The 21,170-nt window shown below is 54.2% G+C and overlaps 11 protein-coding genes across 11 annotated transcripts; 5 read left to right on the top strand and 6 right to left on the bottom strand.

Annotated features, from left to right (window-relative positions):
- Window positions 1-506: 506 nt before the first annotated feature.
- On the bottom strand, window positions 507-3,230 carry ATP1 (Alpha subunit of the F1 sector of mitochondrial F1F0 ATP synthase). Its single transcript, XM_062885255.1, has 6 exons — window positions 2,817-3,230; window positions 2,431-2,579; window positions 2,208-2,264; window positions 1,582-2,140; window positions 910-1,458; window positions 507-854 (listed from the first exon to the last, which is right to left on the bottom strand). Exons 1-6 carry the CDS (start codon window positions 2,886-2,888, stop codon window positions 591-593), a joined length of 1,650 nt encoding a protein of 549 aa, XP_062748205.1. The 5' UTR covers window positions 2,889-3,230; the 3' UTR covers window positions 507-590.
- QC762_108400 (uncharacterized protein) lies at window positions 2,902-3,204 on the top strand (the record flags this gene model as incomplete). The annotated part of the gene is made up of 1 exon (XM_062885256.1): window positions 2,902-3,204. One exon carries the CDS (start codon window positions 2,902-2,904, stop codon window positions 3,202-3,204), a length of 303 nt encoding a protein of 100 aa, XP_062748206.1.
- Window positions 3,231-3,462: 232 nt separating the features above from the next.
- On the bottom strand, window positions 3,463-5,327 carry QC762_108410 (uncharacterized protein). The gene is made up of 4 exons (XM_062885257.1): window positions 5,123-5,327; window positions 4,354-5,071; window positions 3,844-4,291; window positions 3,463-3,787 (listed from the first exon to the last, which is right to left on the bottom strand). The coding sequence occupies exons 1-4, from the start codon at window positions 5,141-5,143 to the stop codon at window positions 3,661-3,663; spliced, it is 1,314 nt and encodes a 437-aa protein (XP_062748207.1). The 5' UTR covers window positions 5,144-5,327; the 3' UTR covers window positions 3,463-3,660.
- Window positions 5,328-6,617: 1,290 nt separating this feature from the next.
- Window positions 6,618-9,402, bottom strand: QC762_108420 (uncharacterized protein). Its single transcript, XM_062885258.1, has 3 exons — window positions 7,881-9,402; window positions 7,134-7,829; window positions 6,618-7,076 (listed from the first exon to the last, which is right to left on the bottom strand). Exons 1-3 carry the CDS (start codon window positions 8,407-8,409, stop codon window positions 6,733-6,735), a joined length of 1,569 nt encoding a protein of 522 aa, XP_062748208.1. The 5' UTR covers window positions 8,410-9,402; the 3' UTR covers window positions 6,618-6,732.
- A 26-nt stretch (window positions 9,403-9,428) lies between these two features.
- QC762_108430 (uncharacterized protein) lies at window positions 9,429-13,267 on the top strand. The gene is made up of 2 exons (XM_062885259.1): window positions 9,429-12,353; window positions 12,407-13,267. The coding sequence occupies exons 1-2, from the start codon at window positions 9,677-9,679 to the stop codon at window positions 12,511-12,513; spliced, it is 2,784 nt and encodes a 927-aa protein (XP_062748209.1). The 5' UTR covers window positions 9,429-9,676; the 3' UTR covers window positions 12,514-13,267.
- QC762_108440 (uncharacterized protein) lies at window positions 12,557-13,687 on the bottom strand. The gene is made up of 2 exons (XM_062885260.1): window positions 12,924-13,687; window positions 12,557-12,863 (listed from the first exon to the last, which is right to left on the bottom strand). Exons 1-2 carry the CDS (start codon window positions 13,167-13,169, stop codon window positions 12,663-12,665), a joined length of 447 nt encoding a protein of 148 aa, XP_062748210.1. The 5' UTR covers window positions 13,170-13,687; the 3' UTR covers window positions 12,557-12,662.
- On the top strand, window positions 13,682-15,827 carry QC762_108450 (uncharacterized protein). Its single transcript, XM_062885261.1, has 3 exons — window positions 13,682-14,968; window positions 15,092-15,439; window positions 15,649-15,827. Exons 1-2 carry the CDS (start codon window positions 14,310-14,312, stop codon window positions 15,318-15,320), a joined length of 888 nt encoding a protein of 295 aa, XP_062748211.1. The 5' UTR covers window positions 13,682-14,309; the 3' UTR covers window positions 15,321-15,439; window positions 15,649-15,827.
- On the bottom strand, window positions 15,459-16,140 carry QC762_108460 (uncharacterized protein; the record flags this gene model as incomplete). Its single annotated transcript, XM_062885262.1, has 2 exons — window positions 15,459-15,894; window positions 15,980-16,140. The coding sequence occupies 2 exons, from the start codon at window positions 16,138-16,140 to the stop codon at window positions 15,459-15,461; spliced, it is 597 nt and encodes a 198-aa protein (XP_062748212.1).
- A 1,811-nt stretch (window positions 16,141-17,951) lies between these two features.
- On the top strand, window positions 17,952-18,479 carry YIP3_1 (Prenylated Rab acceptor 1; the record flags this gene model as incomplete). Its single annotated transcript, XM_062882834.1, has 1 exon — window positions 17,952-18,479. One exon carries the CDS (start codon window positions 17,952-17,954, stop codon window positions 18,477-18,479), a length of 528 nt encoding a protein of 175 aa, XP_062748213.1.
- A 200-nt stretch (window positions 18,480-18,679) lies between these two features.
- Window positions 18,680-19,645, top strand: YIP3_2 (Prenylated Rab acceptor 1; the record flags this gene model as incomplete). Its single annotated transcript, XM_062882835.1, has 1 exon — window positions 18,680-19,645. One exon carries the CDS (start codon window positions 18,680-18,682, stop codon window positions 19,643-19,645), a length of 966 nt encoding a protein of 321 aa, XP_062748214.1.
- Window positions 19,646-20,016: 371 nt separating this feature from the next.
- QC762_108475 (uncharacterized protein) lies at window positions 20,017-21,037 on the bottom strand (the record flags this gene model as incomplete). The annotated part of the gene is made up of 2 exons (XM_062885263.1): window positions 20,017-20,498; window positions 20,572-21,037. The coding sequence occupies 2 exons, from the start codon at window positions 21,035-21,037 to the stop codon at window positions 20,017-20,019; spliced, it is 948 nt and encodes a 315-aa protein (XP_062748215.1).
- Between the last annotated feature and the right edge of the window lie 133 nt (window positions 21,038-21,170).

Below are 21,170 nucleotides of genomic sequence, written 5' to 3' on the forward strand. Positions count from 1 at the left end.
AAACATCGCTGGGATGCCTCCAATAATGCTAAATAGGCCTTATAGTGTTATCATGAGGCCTTCAACATAATCAGCAGGCCTTGAATATTTATTAATACGCATTGAAAGATAGGTTTTTTTTTTTTTTTTTTTTTTTTTTTTTTTTTTGGGATACCTTGAAAGATAGTCAAGAGGCCTTAAATATGAATGAGCAGGCCTCAAATATGTATCAGTAAGCCTTGAAACGTAATCAAATGGCCTTATGACATAGCCAAGAGATATTTCTGTTACTTTTCAAGGCCTTGAAAGGACATAGCATTCTCCATTGTCATATTCACAAGATATCAGGCAAACAGCCTAGGGACAGTTCGTGTATCATATTCAATGACAAAAGGAATCGAGTGCTTGATTGAGTCTTAACGCTCTATTTTACAATGGTTTTCACCGGAGAAAATCTCCCCTCCTGACGGGTCCTTTTCTCAGTCAAGCACCCTTTTGAGACGGAACACCTGCTCTAGAAACACATGGACTCGGCGGTATAGACACCCCTCCCCTTTCCCTCACTGATGGCCCCAGGAACTCCGCGACGTAACGTTTTATATTATGTGCATTTAACCGAGGAAGCCCTTGGTGAAGGTGGAGATGACGTCCTTCAGTCTAGCCTCAAGGTCCTTGCTGATGGCGCCCTCCTTCTCGATGGTGGCAAGGAGGTCAGCCTCGTTGGTCTTGAGGTGAGAGAGGAAGTCAGCCTCCCACTGGAGGATCTTGGCAACGGGGACCTGGTCGAGGAAACCGTTGACACCGGCGAAGATAAGGGGGACCATCTCGTTGACGGCCATGGGGGAGTACTGCTTCTGCTTGAGGAGCTCGGTCAACTGTAGGATAGTGTTAGTCAGCTGTATTCTATTCTCAAAAATTGAGTAAACCTACGCGTTCACCACGGTTGAGGGTCTGCTTGGTGGCGGCATCAAGATCGGAACCGAACTGGGCGAAGGCAGCGACCTCACGGTACTGGGCCAAGAAGAGCTTGAGCGAACCAGCGACTTGCTTCATGGCCTTGAGTTGGGCAGCGGAACCGACACGAGAGACGGAAAGACCGACGTTGATGGCGGGACGGATACCCTTGTAGAAAAGCTCAGCCTCCAAGAAGATCTGACCGTCAGTGATGGAAATGACGTTGGTAGGAATGTAGGCAGACACATCACCACCCTGGGTCTCAATGACGGGAAGGGCAGTCATGGAACCACCACCGTGCTTGTCGTTCATCTTGGCAGCACGCTCGAGGAGACGAGAGTGGAGGTAGAAAACGTCACCGGGGTAGGCCTCACGTCCGGGGGGACGACGGAGAAGAAGGGACATCTGACGGTAAGCAACGGCCTGCTTGGACAGATCGTCGAAGATGACGAGAGAGTGCTTGCCGTTGTCACGGAACCACTCGCCGATGGAAGCGCCGGTGAAGGGTGCCAAATATTGAAGCGGCTGGATTTTTCTGTCAGTAAAGAAGCCTCAAGAGCGAGAGAGGACGTGGGAGAAAGGGGGGAAAGGGGTTGAGGGTTGGGGGTTGTTGATGAGGGTTAGGGTTGGGTTTTTGGGGAGACATACAGCAGCCTCGGAGGCGGTGGCGGCGACGACGATGGAGTACTTCATGGCGTCGTTCTCCTCGAGGGTCTTTACGAGCTGGGCGACAGTGGAGCGCTTCTGGCCGACGGCGACGTAGATGCAGTAAAGCTTCTTGGTCTCGTCGTTGCCGCTGTTCCACCGCTTCTGGTTGAGCATGGCATCGAGAGCGACGGCAGTCTTGCCGGTCTGACGATCACCAATGATCAACTCACGCTGACCACGACCAATGGGGACCATGGCGTCGATGGACTTGAGACCAGTCTGCACGGGCTGGTTGACGGACTTGCGGGGAAGAATGCCGGGGGCCTTGAGCTGGGCACGACGCTTCTCCTTGGTGTTGATGGGGCCCTTGCCATCGATGGGGTTGCCGAGAGCATCGACGACACGGCCGAGAAGCTCGGGGCCGACGGGAACGTCGACAATTTCGCCGGTACGCTTGACGGTCTCGCCCTCCTTGACAAGACGATCAGAACCGAAAAGCACGACACCGACCTGGCCGGCCTCCAAGTTCATGCACATGCCCTTGACGCCAGAGGCGAACCTAGCAGGGGTGTTAGTTCGATATCCGGGATATCAAAAAGCACGGATCAAGGTTTTTCTCAACGTACTCGACAAGCTCCTCAGCCTGGACATTGGCCATGCCGTGCACACGGGCGATACCATCACTATTCAGGGACTCGGGTCAGTGTCTATGTTCGCTATTACGGTTTGAGCGGTGAACGCGGGGGGTCCAAGATGAGGCCGTAGCAACACAAGCTTCGCTGTTTGCTCCCGTCCTCGTCCCAGCCATGCCACCGCCAAGCCCCTCATGTATTTCTGGAAAAAACGTACCCGACGGAGAGGACACGACCGGTCTCGGCGAGGTTGGACTCCTCCTGGACACCGCGGATTCTCTGCTCAAGGATGGAAGAGACCTCAGTCGGGGAGGCCTTGGCCTCGGCGAAGGTGCGGGCCTGGATGGCAGCGGGTGCGGCATTTCGCTGTGGACGGACCAGTTAGCCAACCGAAGACCGAGAGGGGCGCAAAAACAGTGAGCATAATTGTGTGAGGTGCCCATTGCCCATCGCGCACCGGTCCCAATGCCCCGGCGGCATAACAAAAAAGCTTCATGAAGCTCGCCGACAGCCGGCCGGGGACATTGAGATTGATTCGGGGCGTCGAGTGATGGAATTGGGATCGGGTCGGCCGGGCGGAGAGAGGTGATGTGTGCTACTAACCACAGCGAGTCTGCTGGTGGCAGAGAGAGCGCCCACGGCGCGCGTGCTCTGTCTGAGGGCGTTCCGGAACATCCTGACGAGGTATATGGGGCCTCTTCAAAATAGGGAAAACAATTGCAAGCGGGTTGCAATTGCGTGGAGGGGAGATTTAGACGGAGAGGTTGATGGAAGATTGGAGAGCCGGCGTGAGGAAAATTGTCGAGAAGGGCTGGTTGGCCTTGGTTCCCAGCACAGAGTGGGTCAGAAGCTCCGGGGCAACCAATCAACAGACGGAGAGAATTTTGCTCAATCAAGGCTCCCGAGTTCCCCACCTGGCATCTTCAAAAACCTGAGCTGGATCGAGCTGCCCGACACAGCTCTCGCAACTACAAAAGATATGGTGGTGTAGACGAACGAAACCATGGGGTCCTTCCCTGTCAATTCGTGGCATTTTCTTCTCGTCGAGGCCAACCTGCTGTCACGCCCAAACCTCAGGGGTTCTTCCCCCCATATATCCCTCTCCTCTTACCAACGGTTGTTCAGCACCTGGTTTCCCGGGTAATCCCGGAGAATTGCAAGAAGGAGCTCTGACCAATTCCGATCCAAGCTGCCATCGACATCACACACACACGGGTGTCTTCAGCCAACCACATCGACTTGGCCAACACCAAAAGCTCTTGGTTTCATATTGACAGGTTTACGGAAATTCTCAATCTATCAACAAAAAGCACTAGTACCCTTGGAAAAAATGCTCCAGGCATTCTAGTCATTCTTCAATATCTTCCGGCTTCAACCCCTCATGAGCCCCTCATGTCGCAATACTCGGTCTTGGCGTCCTGTCCTCAACCAGTCCCTTAATGCTAAGCTACTCAAAGTCACGGGAAAACATGTCAAACTCCCACTCGATAATGCCATCCTCTTGATACGTTGGCATCAATGTCCCCGATATTTCCCGGACAGCCAGGTCGATATCCAGCGGCTCGCCGAACACACTGACGAGAAATGTTAGCATCGGCACTCAGTTATATCACAGAGTCGGAAACCTTACACCAATCGTCGGATAAAAGGGGCCGCCGACAGATCAGCTACCCTTTGCATGCAGTCTGCTACATTCTCAAAGGGTTCGCAATCCACGTCCGAGGAGACCTTCATGTCCCGAACCCATATCGCAAAAACGGTCAAGACATCTTCCTCTTCCTCTTGGAGTAGGAACTTCTTGTCATCCTCCGAGTTCAGCTTGGGGTGGAAAATCGCCTCAAAAGTTTGTTTGGCCATTTGCGCAGCTTCCGGGTCTCTGACCCTTGGTTGTTCGGCTGCATCTGGTTCGAGGTGAAAAGCCCGGTATGCGGCCAAGAACACCGATAGTTGTTCGAGGATCTCATCCTCGGAGAACCACTCATTGGCAAGGGCAAATGAAGGGTTGGCAGAATGTTCGGTTGATATGGCCTGGCAGGAGCTGTGTGACCCAAGCTGTAGTTCAGCTTGGGTATTTGTTTCTGTTTCTTTTCGTCAGCATCAGCTCTGTTGTTGCTTCCCACTCATTGTCTCGTTCACTTACTGGTTTCGGTAATCGGAGTGTTGCCTGGGTCGATGGCAACACGAGTAGAGCCAACCAGATCAATGGTGAGCTGCTGGATATGCTGGAGTGACTGTCCAGTTGCCGGCTCCTGGTATTGCGCCTCAGAGTACCCCTCGTCTTCGACATCGACACCCATACTGCGCCTTGCCTTCTTAGGACGGGGAGCGCATGGAGAACCAGGAGCGCGCTTCGACCCTGTACGGATTGGAGTGTCAGGTGTCAACGGAGGGACCTGGCCAAAAATTAAGGCCTGCATCGACAATATCACAGTTGGCGTGTGAGATGAAGTTGTCACTCGGGGTGTCTCCAGAGAGTCTTTGCTCGGACGGTGAGTTTTTTCTTGATCATTGGAATCATTGGCATCAGACGCCTGGCTAGGGGTGCTCGGGGCGTCTGTGTTGCTTTCGCTCCCAAGAGTGAGAGAAGGTGGTCTGGACGGCAACAGCTGCGAAAACAAACAACCTATGCCGGTCATCGTCTGGTTGTCTGGTCCTTCCTCCAGCTCCGGAGGCGGCGTTGCAGGGGCAGAAAGCGGAACAGGAGCTGCTGAAAGCCTGCCAAACAGCCACGAGCCGCGTCTAGCTGGCTCCTCGGGCACATTCATTTCAAGACTGGTATGGCCTTCTGTGCTTGAGGTTGTCTTCGACGTGTTGGTTGAGGTCCGTTCGGGGCAGACCAGTGGGTCTGGTTTATCAACCTGCCAGTTTGTCAGAACGAAGTGTAGTGCTTGCCAATGACTACTACCAACCATTTGAATGCTGCTGGACATTGCGCTGGCGGTCCTTGGCACTTTGATGGCGCGGTGGGCGATGTCAGCGATGACTTCGGGGCGGGTCCCAGTGATATGATTAGAGCACTGATGAAAAGGGGACCACGGCTGAAATGTTTTCTTTGGAGTTGCTTGACTAAGAGAAAGACAAACTTGTCTTGAATTGCGAATATTCAAGATCTACCTTTCACCCTTTTGTGGTGAGTCTTTGTGGGCCCTCTTATATCAAAGTCCTCCGGCGGTTCCCTCCCAGACCAGAAACCCAGAAGTCCAAATGTGTGGGGTGCATCACAGCCAACCTCGCCGGCCTACCCACACTTGACACAAAGATTATTTTTCTTCTTTAGACTCCAAGATGGTGTCCAGCAGCCCAGTACGGATAACGGGCGGTAATTGGGACCGCCAGAGCACATGGCCTGGAACAAGGCATATGCAGCCTCTTCAGCCTCCATTTCTATTTTGCTATGGTCTTCTGCATCCCGCAATCTTGGCTTTACACCACCTCAGATCAATCTGCAGAATGAGTTTTATTGCAACTCTCAACATTTCTTCAGCCCAGGCACGCTGCATCGTGGGATCTGCCGCGAGGCTGTAGGTCGCGTCAATTGGTCGCCTGTGGCGGCTGGCGCTTACCGCACAACTCCTGATTGGGGCAGTGGTCCCAACGGGCTGGACACGAACGAAGCTTCGCCGCAAAAGCAAGCCATGTGTGTTTGAGGACGTCGAGTCCCACTTGTTGAAGGGATTGGACTGGTCGGTCAAAGATGGCGGGAGCCTTCCCCGGATGGTTGGACTGTCGGGATAGGGGGGGCATATCTGCTGGCCCGGCCCAAGGCTTTGGTCGCTATGGGAAGTTGATATCCAATGGGTTGAGAAGAATCAGGGGTGTGAAGTCAGCATAGGAGAATGCCCTCGACGCAAGTGCAACCTGCCTGCAATTGTTTTCCCTATTTGTGTGCCATTGGCAAAAGCCCTAGAATGATCTATTGCGTGGTCGGCTGTGCTGCGGCCATGAGGGGGCTCTGACATGCGAGTCAACTCGGGAAAAGCGGGATGGGGTTCGACCCGGAATGAAGTCTCCTGTTCGGCTTCGCGGGAGGCTCCCTCCCGGCATTGGGGATGGACGGATTGTGGGTGGCCGGTGGATGGGGTCAGGTCGTTCATGTGGGGGGAGGATGAACGTAACGTTGACTTGGCCGGTATGGAATGTCTCTTGGGGGCTGCTGATCAGCATGATGCTCGATAGTAGTGCCAGGTGATGTTTGCCGGATGTTCAGGTTTCAAGGCAGGTGAAATGTTAGTCGATGGTATCTGACCTAGTGTGGTCCTATGCGAGTATTGGCAACTGACCTGGTGATCTGAAGCATGATAATATTAGCCCCCCAATCACACCTCAAGTGCACAGATGGACGTGCAGTTCCTTGAAGATCCGTTCCCATAACAGCAACAGTCTAGTTCCGTGGAGGTACTATCAAAGCATGATGGTGAATTTTGTATAAAATCAAACTGCCCAACTCGTACATCCTCTAGCTGAAACACCCCCAGTCTAATAATACAACCAAGAATAGAAAACTTTATAATACAGTAAATCACATCATAGTCCTAACCCTCATCGGACTAACAACCCTCACCGCAGGATCAAAGCAAGCCTGCTTCAACAATTGGTATTCCTGCCCCTGAATATTCCATGGCAAGCCCAACGGTTGATCCATCACCGCCATCCGTGATCCAATCTCCTGCCCCTTCCCCTCACCAAATTGCCCCTCCGCCTCACTCCCAACACTAGGACTATTCTCCTTACTACTACTGACCTTCTTCCCCCCATGGTGACAATCCGTCAACCTCGAACCCCCATACCTTCTCTTGACATCCTGATACTTTTCCATAGGAAAAACCTCTCCTTCCACCTCGGTAATCAGCGGTACAGAGAAATCTACTTGCCCCAAAAAATGTCAGCTCTTTTCACTTCAAGGCGCAGAAAAAAACTTACCACCACCCAAATAACTCTCGACCTTGTACCCCGCCACCCCAGCCGCCATCCTCCTCCCGTTTTTCCCTCCCCCTCTCTTTATCACAAAACTCACCCCCTTTTCGCTTTTGTCATCACCCCCGTCCCAATCAACAAAAAGTTTTGGCCTCCCCCCAAAAAATTCCACCTCCCACTCCGCCCCAGGATCATATCTTGTCACGAGCCTCATGAAATCAGCGTCTGTGACTTTATCTCTCAGCTCCCCCTCCTGGGCGTGATCGCGGAGGTAGTTGACAAAGAGGTGGCACAGGTGATGCGTCACCATTGCTGCAATATGGAAAGCTAATCTTCTGAAGCGGGCTGTTTGGGCTTCGGAGGCGTCAAACCGTTTGTGGCGCCGGGATATGTCTGACTTGAGGCGGGAGTGGTAGAGTTTGGTGACGAGGTGGGTGTTGAGGTGGAGGATGGCGGCGCTTTTGGGGTTGAATCTCGAGGAGAAGGAAGGGGGGAGGTGGAAGAGAGAAGTGGTGGAGGGGCAGGCGAGGAAGCCGTTGCGCTTTGGGTCGAGTTTGATCAGGGGGAGGTTGTGGCGGACGGTGTAGAGGAAGTCGTCTACCGCGGAGGGGGTGTTGATTTTTTTGGGGATGGAGGGTTCGTGGTTGGAGATGGGGCGTTCGCGCCAGACAAGGAGGGATTTCTGGGCGAGGTTGGAGAGGGCTGGATAAAGGTTAGTGATAGGGAATAAGGGAGGAGGGAGGGTGAACTGACCTTGGCGTCCTCGGGGGCTTTCGAGCATTCGGATGCCGAGGTCGACGACGGAGGAGACTACCCAGGCTCGGCCGCCGGAGGGTTCGAGGGGGATGGTGGTGCCGTTGTCGAGGAGCTCTGAGATGCACACGCCGTAGAGGCCGCCGGTTTCTCTTGGAAGGAGTTGAGGGCGGAGTTTACCTTGCTCTATGGGCTGGGGAGAGGATGTCCATGTTGTTGAAGGGATGGAGGTGGAAAAGGCGCGGCCGATCTCCTTGCTGTCTAGCTCTACCGCGTGGGTAGGATAGGCCGGGTAAGCTGGAAGAGATTGATGATGCTTGTGTTGCGGTACCGGGCGTCGTTGAGGAGGCTGCTCAAACGAGACAACACTCGGCTTGCCGATGATGCTATGCCCAGCCGAACGTTTACCTGTAGCTGGCTGGGCGAACGAAACGCTGGGTCCGGCAGTGGTACTGCGCTTTACCAGGCGTGAAGGAGGCTGCTCAAACGTTACGCTGGCACTCGCATTGGCACTGCGCGAGGGTGCCATCGCCACCGGTGATTCAGGGGGTGAACTGAAAAGGGGGTAAGCTTGGGACAGCTTTTGTGACAAAGCTCCTGATTCAGTGCTCGGTGAATGTAAACAAACTGCATAAAAAGTTGAAACAAACAAAAACAATGCAAGAGTTTCTTTGTCAAAGCTTTACGGTTCTCAGAAAAATGTTTTAGACACAATCCATGCTTGTCGGCTTCATCCTTGTTTGACGAGACCAAAACCGAGGCATGGGATGCCCATGCCCGCGTTCGGGGGACGATGTGTTGATATAGGCTTGGATCTACTGACCACCTACACAGCCATATTTGGCAGCTCTAGATGTCCGCAGTCAACCTATAATAATGTGAATCATATGTGGAACAGGCCAATTCTGGAGAGCCGGGCCTGCCTGTCCCGGCTGGCCTGATGACCAAGTCATCATCAAATCAGTGGAGAACTGTCTGTTTCTGGGTCCGAGAGAGGTCGTTGTTCATGATAAGGAAAGAGCGTGATCTACAGATCGCTAGCGACATGAATATTTTCCGTGGGGGACCATGAGGGCCAACTGAGTTGGTGTGAATGATACCGACCCGGCGGCCAGCCTGGATCAATAACCCGAATGCAGCGTGCGTAACCGCCGGGAATGATAGAAGAAAATGTGACGAGAACGAGGTCTGTAGATGAGCGACTCATGATCCGGGAGAGCAGTTGCATTTGTGTGATGCGGTCTCGGCCAGTTGTGTGGGTGGCCCAGCAGCATAAGCTGGTGTTTCGGGTCAACGGGTCGATACTCGGCCATGGGTTTCCATGGCCAGAGACAATAGCCCTTGTTTGCCGTGCCACTCATCTCTGAACTGAAAGATTCAAGAGAGCCTTTGGAGGGTTGAAAATGATCTGAGCCAAGAATCCAAGAACCCAAGATGTGTGAAGTTGAAAGAGATACGTAATAGTGGGAAGGGTTAGGGTTAAATGAGTTAGTTGGCATCCCTGCAACTGCTCCGGCTGTCGCAGTTGCTGATCTGCCACACCGTTCAGAGTGCCACTGGCATGCGCGTTCCAGCTTCATCTCTCAAAGGACATTTTCCCAATTCGCGCCTGAATAAGCAGCCAATCACAGCATGGTGCCATTGTCTGCTATACAAAGATTACACTGAATTCCTCGTGCCTGAGAGCACTGTAAGCATCGACTTTTTGTTGTGTGCCCTTTTGGGAACGCCTCGTGGCACCTTGTTGCAGTACCTAGGTACCTTGCTGGCCGTTGCTGTCGCTGTCGCTGGTTACAATGGCTCCCGCTCCCGGCATGGCACCCTACTCCGATGAGCCGACCGGTCCCTTCCACAGACCAGAACACAACGACGAGAGCACAGGCAGGATGTCGCACGAATCTGAGTCCTCGGTGTCTACCACGAGTATCGTCTTCGATCGGATCGAGGAGCGCCTCGCTGCCAAGGAGGGCCACTTCGAGCTCGACGACCACGACCCCATGAAGGAGGCCGACGACGATGACAATGACCTCGAGACTGGCCGCTTCCTCGGTGGGAGATCCAGCACCCAAGAGGAAGATTTCCCAGCCAAAAACGATGGCATGAACCGGGGGATGCGCAGGACGCTGATCATCGTGGCCGGGCTCTTGATCTCGGCGTGGGTTGTCGGTCTCTTCTTTTACGTTTCCCACAAGTCCTATAAGCCCGCCTCCCAGATCGAACACGACCCTCAGGCGACTGTCGTGCAAGGGACTGGGAAGCAAGTGACGCTCGATCAGGTTATGGGCAGCTACTGGCGTGCTGAAAGTCACTCCATAAGCTGGATCGAAAGCCCGGACGGTGAAGATGGGCTATTGCTTCTGAAGGACGGACCCGGAAAGGACTTTCTCGTTGTTGAGGATGTACGGACCCAGAACAGCGCTGGCGTGAATGCCGCTGTGGACGTTGCGAGCAGCAGAACGTTAATCAAGGAAAGGCACTTTGACTTTGGCGGCCAGACGCACACTCCTGGAAGGGTATGGCCAAGCAAGGACCTCAAGAAGGTGTTGATTGCAACAAATCTGGAGGCCAACTGGCGCCACTCGTTCTATGCCTCCTACTGGGTCTTCGATGTCGACATGCAAATAGCAGAGCCCCTTATTCCTGGCGAGCCAAACGTCCGCGTTCAGCTTGCCCAGTGGAGCCCTACCAGCGATGCTATTGCCTATGTCAGAGACAACAACTTGTTCCTGCGCAGCCTCAAGCACGACAAGGTTGTCCAGATCACCAAGGATGGCGGTGCTGAGGTGTTCAACGGTGTTCCTGACTGGGTATACGAAGAGGAAGTCTTCTCGGGCAACAGCGCTACCTGGTGGTCCGAGGATGGAAACTACATCGCCTACTTGCGCACCAACGAGACGGGCGTCCCTGAGTATCCTGTTCAGTACTTCCTCTCCAGGCCCAGCGGCACGGAACCGGCACCCGGCGAAGAGTCGTACCCGGAGGTCAGGCAGATCAAGTATCCCAAGGCTGGTGCTCACAACCCCGTCGTCAACCTCAAGTTCTACGACGTGGCCCGCGATGAGAGTTTCACAGTGGAAATCTCTGGCCGGTTCGCGGATGATGATCGCCTCATCACAGAGGTGGTCTGGGCTGGTGGCCAAGTTATCGTCAAGGAAACAAACAGAGTCAGCGACGTCCTCAGGGTCGTCCTTGTTGACGTCGCTGCACGCACTGGCAAAGCAGTTCGCGAGCTGGACGTCAAGGCCATCGATGGTGGCTGGTTCGAGATTACGCACAAGACCAAGTACATTCCAGCTGACCCCTCCAAGGGGCGTGAGCAGGACGGTTACATTGACATGGTGATCCACGATGACAACGATCACCTCGCCTACTTCACGCCATTGAACAACTCGGAACCAATCATGTTGACTTCTGGACATTGGGAAGTTGTCGACGCCCCCTCCGCCGTTGATTTGGATAACAACATTGTCTACTTTGTCGCAACCAAGGAATCTTCTATCCAGCGCCATGTCTACCAGGTCGATCTGTCGGGCAACAACCTGAAAGCGGTGACCGACACGGGCAATGAAGGCTATTACGACATTTCGTTTTCGGCCGGGACAGGGTATGCCCTTCTATCTTACAGAGGTCCCAACATTCCCTGGCAAAAGGTTATCAGCACTCCAGCAAACGCACACAGATACGAGCACATGGTGGAGGAGAACAAGGAACTGGCAAAGAGTGCCAGGGAATACGAGCTCCCTATCAAGATCTACGGCACCATCAAGGTTGACGGTGTTGAACTCAACTATGTTGAGCGTCGCCCACCACACTTTGACAAAAACAAGAAGTATCCAGTTCTGTTCCAGCAATACAGCGGCCCTGGGTCTCAGAGCGTTAACAAACGGTTTACTGTCGACTACCAATCCTATGTCGCCGCCGGCTTAGGTTATGTGTGCGTAACTGTTGATGGCCGCGGAACTGGTTTCATTGGACGCAAGAACCGTGTGATCATCCGCGGGGACCTCGGAAAGTGGGAAGCCCATGATCAGATCGCTGCTGCCAAGATCTGGGCGTCGAAGAGCTATGTTGACGAAGAAAGACTGGCCATTTGGGGCTGGAGTTTTGGTGGATTCAACACCCTCAAAACTCTCGAGCAGGATGGTGGACGGACCTTCAAGTACGGCATGGCCGTTGCCCCAGTCACCGACTGGAGATTCTACGACAGCATCTACACCGAAAGATACATGCTTACGCCTCAGACCAACGGGCATGGTTACGATACAAGCGCCATCAACAACGTCACGGCTCTGAAGCAGAACGTCCGTTTTCTCATGATGCACGGTGTTGCGGATGACAATGTGCACATGCAGAACTCCCTGACGCTACTCGACAAGCTAAATATGGTTGGCGTTGAGAATTATGATGTTCACGTCTTCCCAGACAGTGACCACGGGATTTATTTCCATAACGCCAACCGGATTGTTTACGACAGTAAGTTCTCTTTTTCGACAGCGCATACTGCTCAACACTAACAACCGCCACAGAGTTGACCAACTGGCTCATCAATGCCTTCAACGGAGAATGGATCAAGGTTGCCAATGCAAAGCCTCAAAAGAAGAGGAGCATACAGCCTATTCTTCCAATTCTATAGGAATTTGAGACGGAGTTCAGCAAACACGGCGTTACTGGGCATTGATCGGCGTTTTGGTACATGACTATTCTTTAACGTTACAATATGAGGCACCATGAATAGAAACAGATTAACTCCTTCCTCTCCACCGCCAATCTCCTAATTGGAACTCAAGATGTCCGAATCAGTTGCGGATGGGTTTCGACGCTCTGGTCGATCTTTTCGATAACCGCAGCAGTTCCATACGCGCACACTTGGGCAAACCCGCCCATGTCACCGGCATCGAATCTGAGGGCGATGACGGCGTTGCCACCTCTGCTTTGGGTCTCGGCTACGATGCGGGAGATGGCGTCGTTTCTGGCCGAGTAGAGCTGTTTCCGTGTCAGTTACCTGGTGTATTCAGATGTTGGTGAGGGAAAAAAATGCCGTACCAGGTTGGTAAACCACTTGAGCTCACCACCCACAACGCTCTTCAGCACCATCGACATGCCTGCCGCCCAGTTCCGAGAACGGACAGTAATGCCGTACACTGCGCCTAGGACTTTGACGACACGGTAGCCGGGGACGTCGAACATGGTTGTTGTGATGACGCCGTTGGTTTCGGTGAAGCAGTGGAGGTCCTGGATGGAGGCAGGAATGTCTGCTTGTTGGTTTTGGGGTTTGGTGGAGGAGGACATCTTGGTGTTAGAGTTTGGCTGGAACTCGAAATATGGACTCAGATTGTTCTATTGTCTCGGGATGGTTGAATGATAGCTACCTATAGCAAAGAAACATGGACATAGACTCGTTATATGCACTTTTGAGCTCTGCCAAAAAGAAGCTGCCACGGGAACAACTGGCAGACTCCCGTCTTCTGCCTGCCCGAGATGTCATCGCCATGGCAAGGCTTTGGGCCTCTTTCAAGCCAATGAATATACCGCACGTCCTCATAACCTGGAGGTATGCTAGGACGAAGTTGGCCGTATTTCGTATCCAGCCACGCCAGCTTCACTTACACCAGAGCACAGCCCCACTTACCCCAGGCCAAGACGGACTTGTCAGGGGGGGTAATGGCAGGGCTGAGAGGGGATCAGCAGTTGGGCAGACAGCAGGCTGGATGAAGTCGGGTAAGCCGACTGCTTTCTCGGACAGTATCCAGACCTTAAGCCATCTTACTTGTCATGGGAGAACATCGCATTGCGGGAGATATCGGAAGTGTGTCAAAGACTGACAAAAGAAGGGTTAGGGTAATCCGCCAAGCAAAAAAGCCCAGAACGATCAAGCATTGCCAAGAGATCCGAAAGCACTCCACGAACCACCACCACTATCAGTCAATGATACCCAACTGCTGTCCGGCGCATCTGTCAAAAAACAGATCATAGTCCCTACACTTTGCGAACAAAGTGCACCGAGAGATGAAGTCTGAACCAGAAATAGAAAAAAGGGAACAAATATCGCGCGGCAGGAGATGGGCAACACTTTTCACCGGGGAGATTCCCCACCTCGTTTAATCTGGAATCACGGAACGTCCTTTCCAGGAAAACTGGTCTGGGGGGAGGACGACGTTCCGTGATCACCAGGGGCCGGCTCCCTACTGTAGGAACAGGCGGTTGGCGATGCCGGCTCGCTAATCTTCAATTTATCATTCAGCCGCAAGAGGGGAGACAGAATGAGAATGGTCTCATTCCGGGGCATGGATGTGATCTGGGTTGATCGTCCCGGAGGTGAATGATATGGATATATAAACCATTCTCACCTCCATCCATCTTACATCTCCGGATTTCAGGAGAAGTCACTTGATTACCCCCATCCTTAACTCCCTGTATAAGCCACCCAAAATGCACCCCTCCCTCCTCCTCGGCCTCCTGGCCGGCACCGCCCTCGCCGGCACCATCCGCCGCCCCGGCCGTCCCCGTCCCCAAGCCCCCACGGCCGAAACCCTCTGCCCCATCGTCTTCGACGGCCGGCCCGACTCCTCCCTCGAACCCCTCGACTTTGACGACTGGAACACCTCCCCCTTCAACCCCGACTACGTCAAAGGCGCCGGCCTCCCCTGGTCCTCCATCCTCCAGTTCCCCGACATCTCCCCCCCGGCCCGGTTCGACGACCCGACCTACCAGAAGCCCTTCGAGGTCACCATCAACGACTCGTCCATCTTCAACAACCAGCGGGGCTTCCGCCGCGCCGGCCTGCAGTTCCAGGGGGACACCAACCGAGACTCCCCCGGCTCGTCGGGCATCAAGACGATCCACTTCTCCCTCAAGTGGGACGCCCAGCGGCCCCTGAACCTGAGCCACGAGTACCTCAACGTGTGGCACGAGACGGCCGACTACAGCGCGAACCAGTTCAACTTTCAGGCCGGCGCCATACTCGGGCAGAACAGCCTGGCGAGGGACACGTGGAAGGTGCTGAACAGGCAGAACAGGCAGGTCTGGAGCACGCCGATCCTGAGGAACGAGTGGCAGAACTTTGCCATCTCGTTGGACTTTGTCAGAAAGTTTGTTTACCTTATTCCCACACGCCCTATCACGGTTATCATGACAAGGCAAAAAAAAAAAAAAGAAAAAAAAAGAAAAAGAAAAAGCTGTGAAATGGTTTAAACTGACATGAAAAATAACAGCACCCTCCGTGTATACTACAGCAGAGGCTCCGAACCCCTCCGCAGCGTGACCAACGCCCTGACCAACAACAACGCCGGCGAGGGCCAGTACCAAGTCGGCATCCTCCGCAAGCCCACCGGCACCAGCGACGTCGTCAACTCTGGCTACCACCAGCGCAACCTCAACGAAGGTCTCATCTACGGCAGCGTCTTTGTCGAAGACGGCGAAGGCGGCTGCGTCTCTCTTTAATCCCCACCTCAAAAATGTACATAAACCATTATCATCATTACATAAAACATATGAATTCACACCGTTCATAACTCCCATCTTTTTTTAAAAGCCAGTTCACCATCTCAATTTCACCCAAGGTAGGTACCTAATCTATCCTCAAGCATCGTCCCCGTCCCCATCCCCGGGAATAAACCCCCTCCCCCCACTAACCCTCCTCCCGTTGACGCTGAAATTCCCCGGGCCTTGGTAGATCTGCCTGGGGTAGCTCTCGCCAACCATGGGCATGTCCTCCCTGCTCAGCAGCGCTCGTCCCTCCATCCTCGTCTCGTTGCTGATGACGCGGTAGAGCAGGAGCTCGGCGTTGAGGGGGGTCTTGACGGTCTTGTTTGGGAAGGTCTCCTGCTCCACGTTGAAGTCGAGCGACCAAAAGACGTCTTGCGGGGTGGGGGGGGAGTCGGTGTTGCGGTTGCACCAGAGTGGGTGGACCTCGCCGATTGTTTCGGTGAGGGAGGTGCCGATTGTGTGGCAGTAGGTTGTTAGGGGGGTGGATTCGAGGGGGGTGTTGGGGGGGAAGGTTATGTTGAAGTTTACGCTGGTGAAAGGTTAGTATTGAAGGTATGGGACGGGGGGAAAGATATGTGGACAGAGGAGGAATGGGAGGAGGAAAATAGACGTACTAGAAGCGGTGGGAGAGGATCACGGCGCCGGCTCGGAAGTTTGTGATTTGGATGTCGGGGATGGGGTCGATGCGGACGGGTTGAGGGGGAGGGCGGCCGTCGTTGTTTTGGGGGGCTCTGCCTACTAGGAGGGCACCGAGGAGGGCGGTTGGGAGACGCATTGTTGATGGTCTTGAGTCTCCGTATCGGTGACGGTTGCCTGGCTAAAAGTCTTTGTTGGTTGGAGGGTACAATTCTCTCTTGTGCTGGGGAATAATTTATAGGAGAGAAATGTCTAGCTGCTCCGCCCGCAAGCCTGACAACAAAAGGTCACGAGAGTTGTCTCCGACAATTCACTGCTTCGTCCGGAGTCCTCCGCCATCTTGGATGCTCCAGATAAAGGGGAGGAAGTTGCTCTGAGCCATTGCTCATCCCGTCAGTTGCCGCCGGTCTAGAGAGAGCAAGAAGAATTGAAGCCTCCTGACGTCACGCAACGCTATCTTTGCTCCTGATCACAGCCGCGGTAGCCATTTATTGGAAAGCGTGATACACAATGGTTTTGATTGTAATCTCCGTTATGCTCTTGTTGACAGCGGCTCAGGGGTTCAGATGAGAGCCACGAGAGGGTTTGATATGGGGCTGAGCCTATCGCACGGAGGATATGATGAGGTTGCTCCGGGAGCAGCTCTTATCAATATTTTACTTATTTTTGGAGCTTGAGACTATGTACCCGTCTACCTTCAGCTGATGAGGCCCTACACATGTGAACATCGAGGTGAATGTCAGAGGGGCAATGAGCGGTGTACCGTCACACACCGAGACCTTCCCGGATCCGAGAATAACCAAGTCTCTTCACCTCAGTGAATCCCAAAAAGGAAGTTTTCATTTGTTCAAGTATATAACCACCGCTATTACCGCCAATATTGGCATGACTGTCCAATTGGGTAATAGTTGGGCGGTGAGATAGTGAGGGGGTGTCCGAGGAGGTAAGTGGAATGTCGTGGACTGATGGAGGGGCTGGAGGGGAGATGGAGGGGAAACTTGGGCAGAAATCTCGATTTGATGCCGTGTTCATGCCTACATGTGCGATGGGAAAGACTGAGTGGTCCAGCGGACGTCTGAGAGCTGCAGTAGCCCAGAGGCAGAGAGGGGTGAATGCTGCCCCACCGCCAACTCAGCAGGAGCTTTGCTTCCAGCCCTCAAACCATGCCCGGTGGCCCGGGTACACCAAGTTTTGAAATCGGGTAGAAAACCTGCTCTTTCCCAGCCGTTGGGTTTTTGCATTTTCCTTTTCCATTTCCTTCTTCAAACCCTTCAAGCCAGGCGGTCAATCAACTGTCTGCTTTGGATTGAAGGAGTAAACCATTCCGCGGCATCGTCGCCGAGTGGAAGTCCCCCACCAACACTGGTCCGATTCGGCCCCGGCCACGGCTCCAATTAGCGGGCAGTGACCAGGGGTGCCGTTTCGTTTCCAGGCTCATTTCGGAAGGGCCGTCGCCCAGCCCAGCGTCCACTATTGCCGATTTGAACCCCCTGGAAACGACGAGACGATAAGGAGAAAAAAAAAGATCTGACGACGACGACTTTGCAATTCGCAACACCATCACAACCTCCTTTACGAAGCATCGAGACGCTGTTCCCTTTGGCATTACGTGTTGACCGGTTCAGCCGTTCTTTCGGAGCTACCAAAGGTACGTAAGACGCCCATTGTCATTACCTACCAAATTTCCAGAGGGACCCCACAGCAGCAGAGGGATTGGATTCGCGCCCCCTTTCCACCGCCTGGGGCGTTCCCAGTTGTAGCGGCCCAACTTAGGTACTTATTGTATTTTTCAGCGATTAACTTTTACGCGTTCTTGCCAGATCTCTCCAATCCCGCACCTCAGCCTGCAGCCTAGCAGCCGTCGTCAAGACACCACGCCTGCTGGTCGCATCTAATCTCTTCGCCTCCTCCCCTCTTCGCCGTGCTTGCAAAGCCACCAACACCGACAGCATGTCCATCCAGGTTCCCATCGACCTGCTCACCTCGCGCTTCAGCATGGGGGAGCGCTTCAGCAGCCTGCGCGCCAACACCATTGGCAACCGCTTTGCCAACCTCAAGCCCCTCTCAGAGTTCCTCGACATCAAGCGTGTGAACAAGCCCGAGAACTTTGTCGAGATGCAATCGCGTGTCAACTACAACCTCGGCCACTTCTCGAGCAACTATGCCATCGTCTTCCTGATGCTCTGCGTCTACGGCCTCCTCACCAAGCCCTTGGTCTTGTTCGACATCATCTTTGTCACCGTGGGCATGTTCATCATTGGCAAGCTCGACGGTCAAGATCTCGAGTTTGGCACCCAGCGCTTCTCCACAATGCAACTTTATACCGGCCTTTGGGTCATTGCGATCCCAATCGCCCTGATTTCCGGCGTCTTCGGCCTCATGATGTGGTTGATTGGCGCCAGTGGTGTGGTCATTCTTGGCCACGCCGCACTTTTGGACAAGCCTATCGATGAGGCTTTTTCCGGGGAGGTGGTCTAGGTGGTCGGCCACGAGCTCCCAAATTTTCGCCCCATGGGGGAAGACCATCCAGGCGCGAGCGGAGGAAATATGAGGCGCGCCAGGGGGACAACAGCTGGTGGGGTGATGACCGGCGTGTCGAAGAAGTGGATGAATCTGATTCTGGTGTCGGGCTGGCCTCGAGCGCATTGGTCAGACGGGGTGGAAGCTTTGGTTCGGGCATGAATATCGTTGCTCGGGAGGACGGAGAGGAGACGACGGACGACTCGGAAGACGGGACGGATGATGACTATGACGATGACATGCCCATGCTCAGCCCGCGGGAGGAGGCTCTCGCCGAGGCTGCCATGGCACGTGTAGCGCGTGCCCATTCGAGAGGCAAGACGAATGTGAAGTTGGGCAAGGAGGAGTTGGCTGCCTACCAGAAGAAGCTGGCGATCATGGAGTACCAAAGGACGAGGCCACCACGGAGAGAGCGTGTTGCTGTTCCCATCACTGCACTTGGACCTGCTGCCCGCAGCGCCAATCGACTGCCATCTGACGGCAGCACGCCCCCTTCGGCCTCTTCGCCCGATCCAAACTCGGAAAGAGAACCAGCACAGCCACCAATGGGCTACTTTCCCCCTTCCTCTTCGCGCTCGCTTCCTCGTTCAGGCTCTAGTGCATCCAGGACACCTAGCCAGACCAGGGTTGACAGAGACCGGGACTTGTCGCCGTTCACGTATTCGTACATTCGCAAGGGCGATTCCGAGATTCGATCAAGCTCTCGGCAGCCCTCTGATTCTTCCGACCATCCGAGGGGCCCTCAACGCCGCAGCGAGTCTCAGGATCCTTTCCAGTACATGACGGACAAGCAGCCATCGCCTCTTTCAGGAGCTTCAGCCTCGTCGCGGACACTTCATCTTGATCCTTTGTCGGGAGCACCCTATTATGGATCTTCAACGGTTGTTCGCCGACGGACCGGCGGTCACGAAGACAGCGCCAGCGGCAGCGAGGACGCCTTTGACCCTGCGCCTCCTGGGCGGGTCAACAGCTCCGGCACCACCCGTCCTGACTCGAGGGGCGATGACAAGTTGTCTCCTTCGGCCAAGAAGTCATCTTCTTCCAGTTCGGCTGTGCCTTCGCGCAAGAAGTCGGTTGCTACACGGACCAGCATCTTGGGTACTGCTAGAAGGAAAGCGAAATGATGAAGCCGAATGTGTCTCTGTTTTCTGTTTTTTTCTCTCTTTTCATTCTCCTCTCTGGGCAAAGTTTTGTGTGCGTGCGTGCGCGGCGGTCGGAGTCTATTTATCATCCTGGAGCAAACAGCGCGGATTTTGGGAAAAGAGGATCGGCTGGGATAACTATAGACTTGTGTGGGAATTTGAAATCAAATGAGTTTGTGTGAAGTTTTCTTGTTTGCAGTATGTGCCTTTGCCATGTTTGATTGTCCTGACTTACAAATTCCACCGAGGTATACTTGACCATTAACGCCCGTTGTTAATAATATCCATCATGATACCTTTTCCCACGTACCATCATCATCATCGTCATCATCATCGATTGTCGTTTGTGTCAGTTAATCAGAAAAGAACTTTGTCACCCCCTTGACCATCCCATCCCCCCATCCACCACCACCCCCTAATTCCCTAGTAAAACTCTCGGTCGTCTTCTCCCACGAACTCCCGTCGTAACCCCTCGTCGATCGTTCCACTGTTGACCTGGCCATTTTGACCGCCCCAGCGGCACCCCCAGCCGCACCGGCGAGTTTGACTGCCTCGCCGACGAGTCCTACGCTGTCTCCTGATGCGGCTTTACCGGCCACCCCGATGAGCCGCTCGATTGCTTTGGGGAGACGGATCCCTACTTTTGCGAGGAGGGCGGTGAGGAACCCGCCGGTGAGGAGGGGCATGATGACTAGCATGAAGACTTTGAGGGGGTGGCGCTTTGCATGGTTGAGGAGGTCGCGGAGGAGGCGGCGGATTTTTTTGTGGAGTTTGGTTACGAGGTTGGGGCGGGGGGAGCGTTTATAGTAGGAGGAGGGGGTGCTTGGTCGGCCGCCTGGGGGGGGGGGAGGGAGGGGAGGTTAGTATGGGATATAAGGAAGGGGGGTTTTAATGTGTGGGAGACGAACCAAACCCAGCAAAGAAGGAGGATCGGGATGCGTTGCCGCCTGCGAGGTTAAACAACGCGCGTGAGGCGTTGGATTGGGAGAAGAACGAACGGGAATCATCATCCACACTGCCCCTATGACGAGACCTCGACCGGGAACGGTTGCGCTGGGAGCGGGAGGGGGCGGGCTCATGGTCGCCGTAGATGAGGTCGTCGTCGTCTGAGGACGGGGAGGCGAAGAAGGAGGTTATACCCCCCATCACCGACCCGCTTTCCTCCCCCGCATGACGATGATGATGCTTCTTTGAAGAACGGCGCCTGCTCCGGGAGCGCTCCTCGCGATGATACTCCCGGGGAGAAGAGCGGTCCTTGGACCTCGAACGGTGGTGCTTCCTGCTGGAGCGGTGGTGGGATCGGTGGTGCCGTTTGGAGGTTGAGTGGGCTGTTCGACCCGAGATGACGGAGGAGGCGTCGTCTAGGAGGCCCATTTTGACGATAGAGTCTTCTCAAGATGTGGTGGAGGTTCTCGCGAGAAACAGGGGACGTGTTCGTAGGGCTGATCAGCAGGGTCCCTTGAAAATAATGGAGCTATCACCAAGAATAGCTGAGGCACCGCAAAAC

This window comes from Podospora pseudocomata (assembly GCF_035222375.1).
Source record: "Podospora pseudocomata strain CBS 415.72m chromosome 1 map unlocalized CBS415.72m_1, whole genome shotgun sequence".
Classification (NCBI taxonomy): Eukaryota; Fungi; Ascomycota; class Sordariomycetes; order Sordariales; family Podosporaceae; genus Podospora; species Podospora pseudocomata.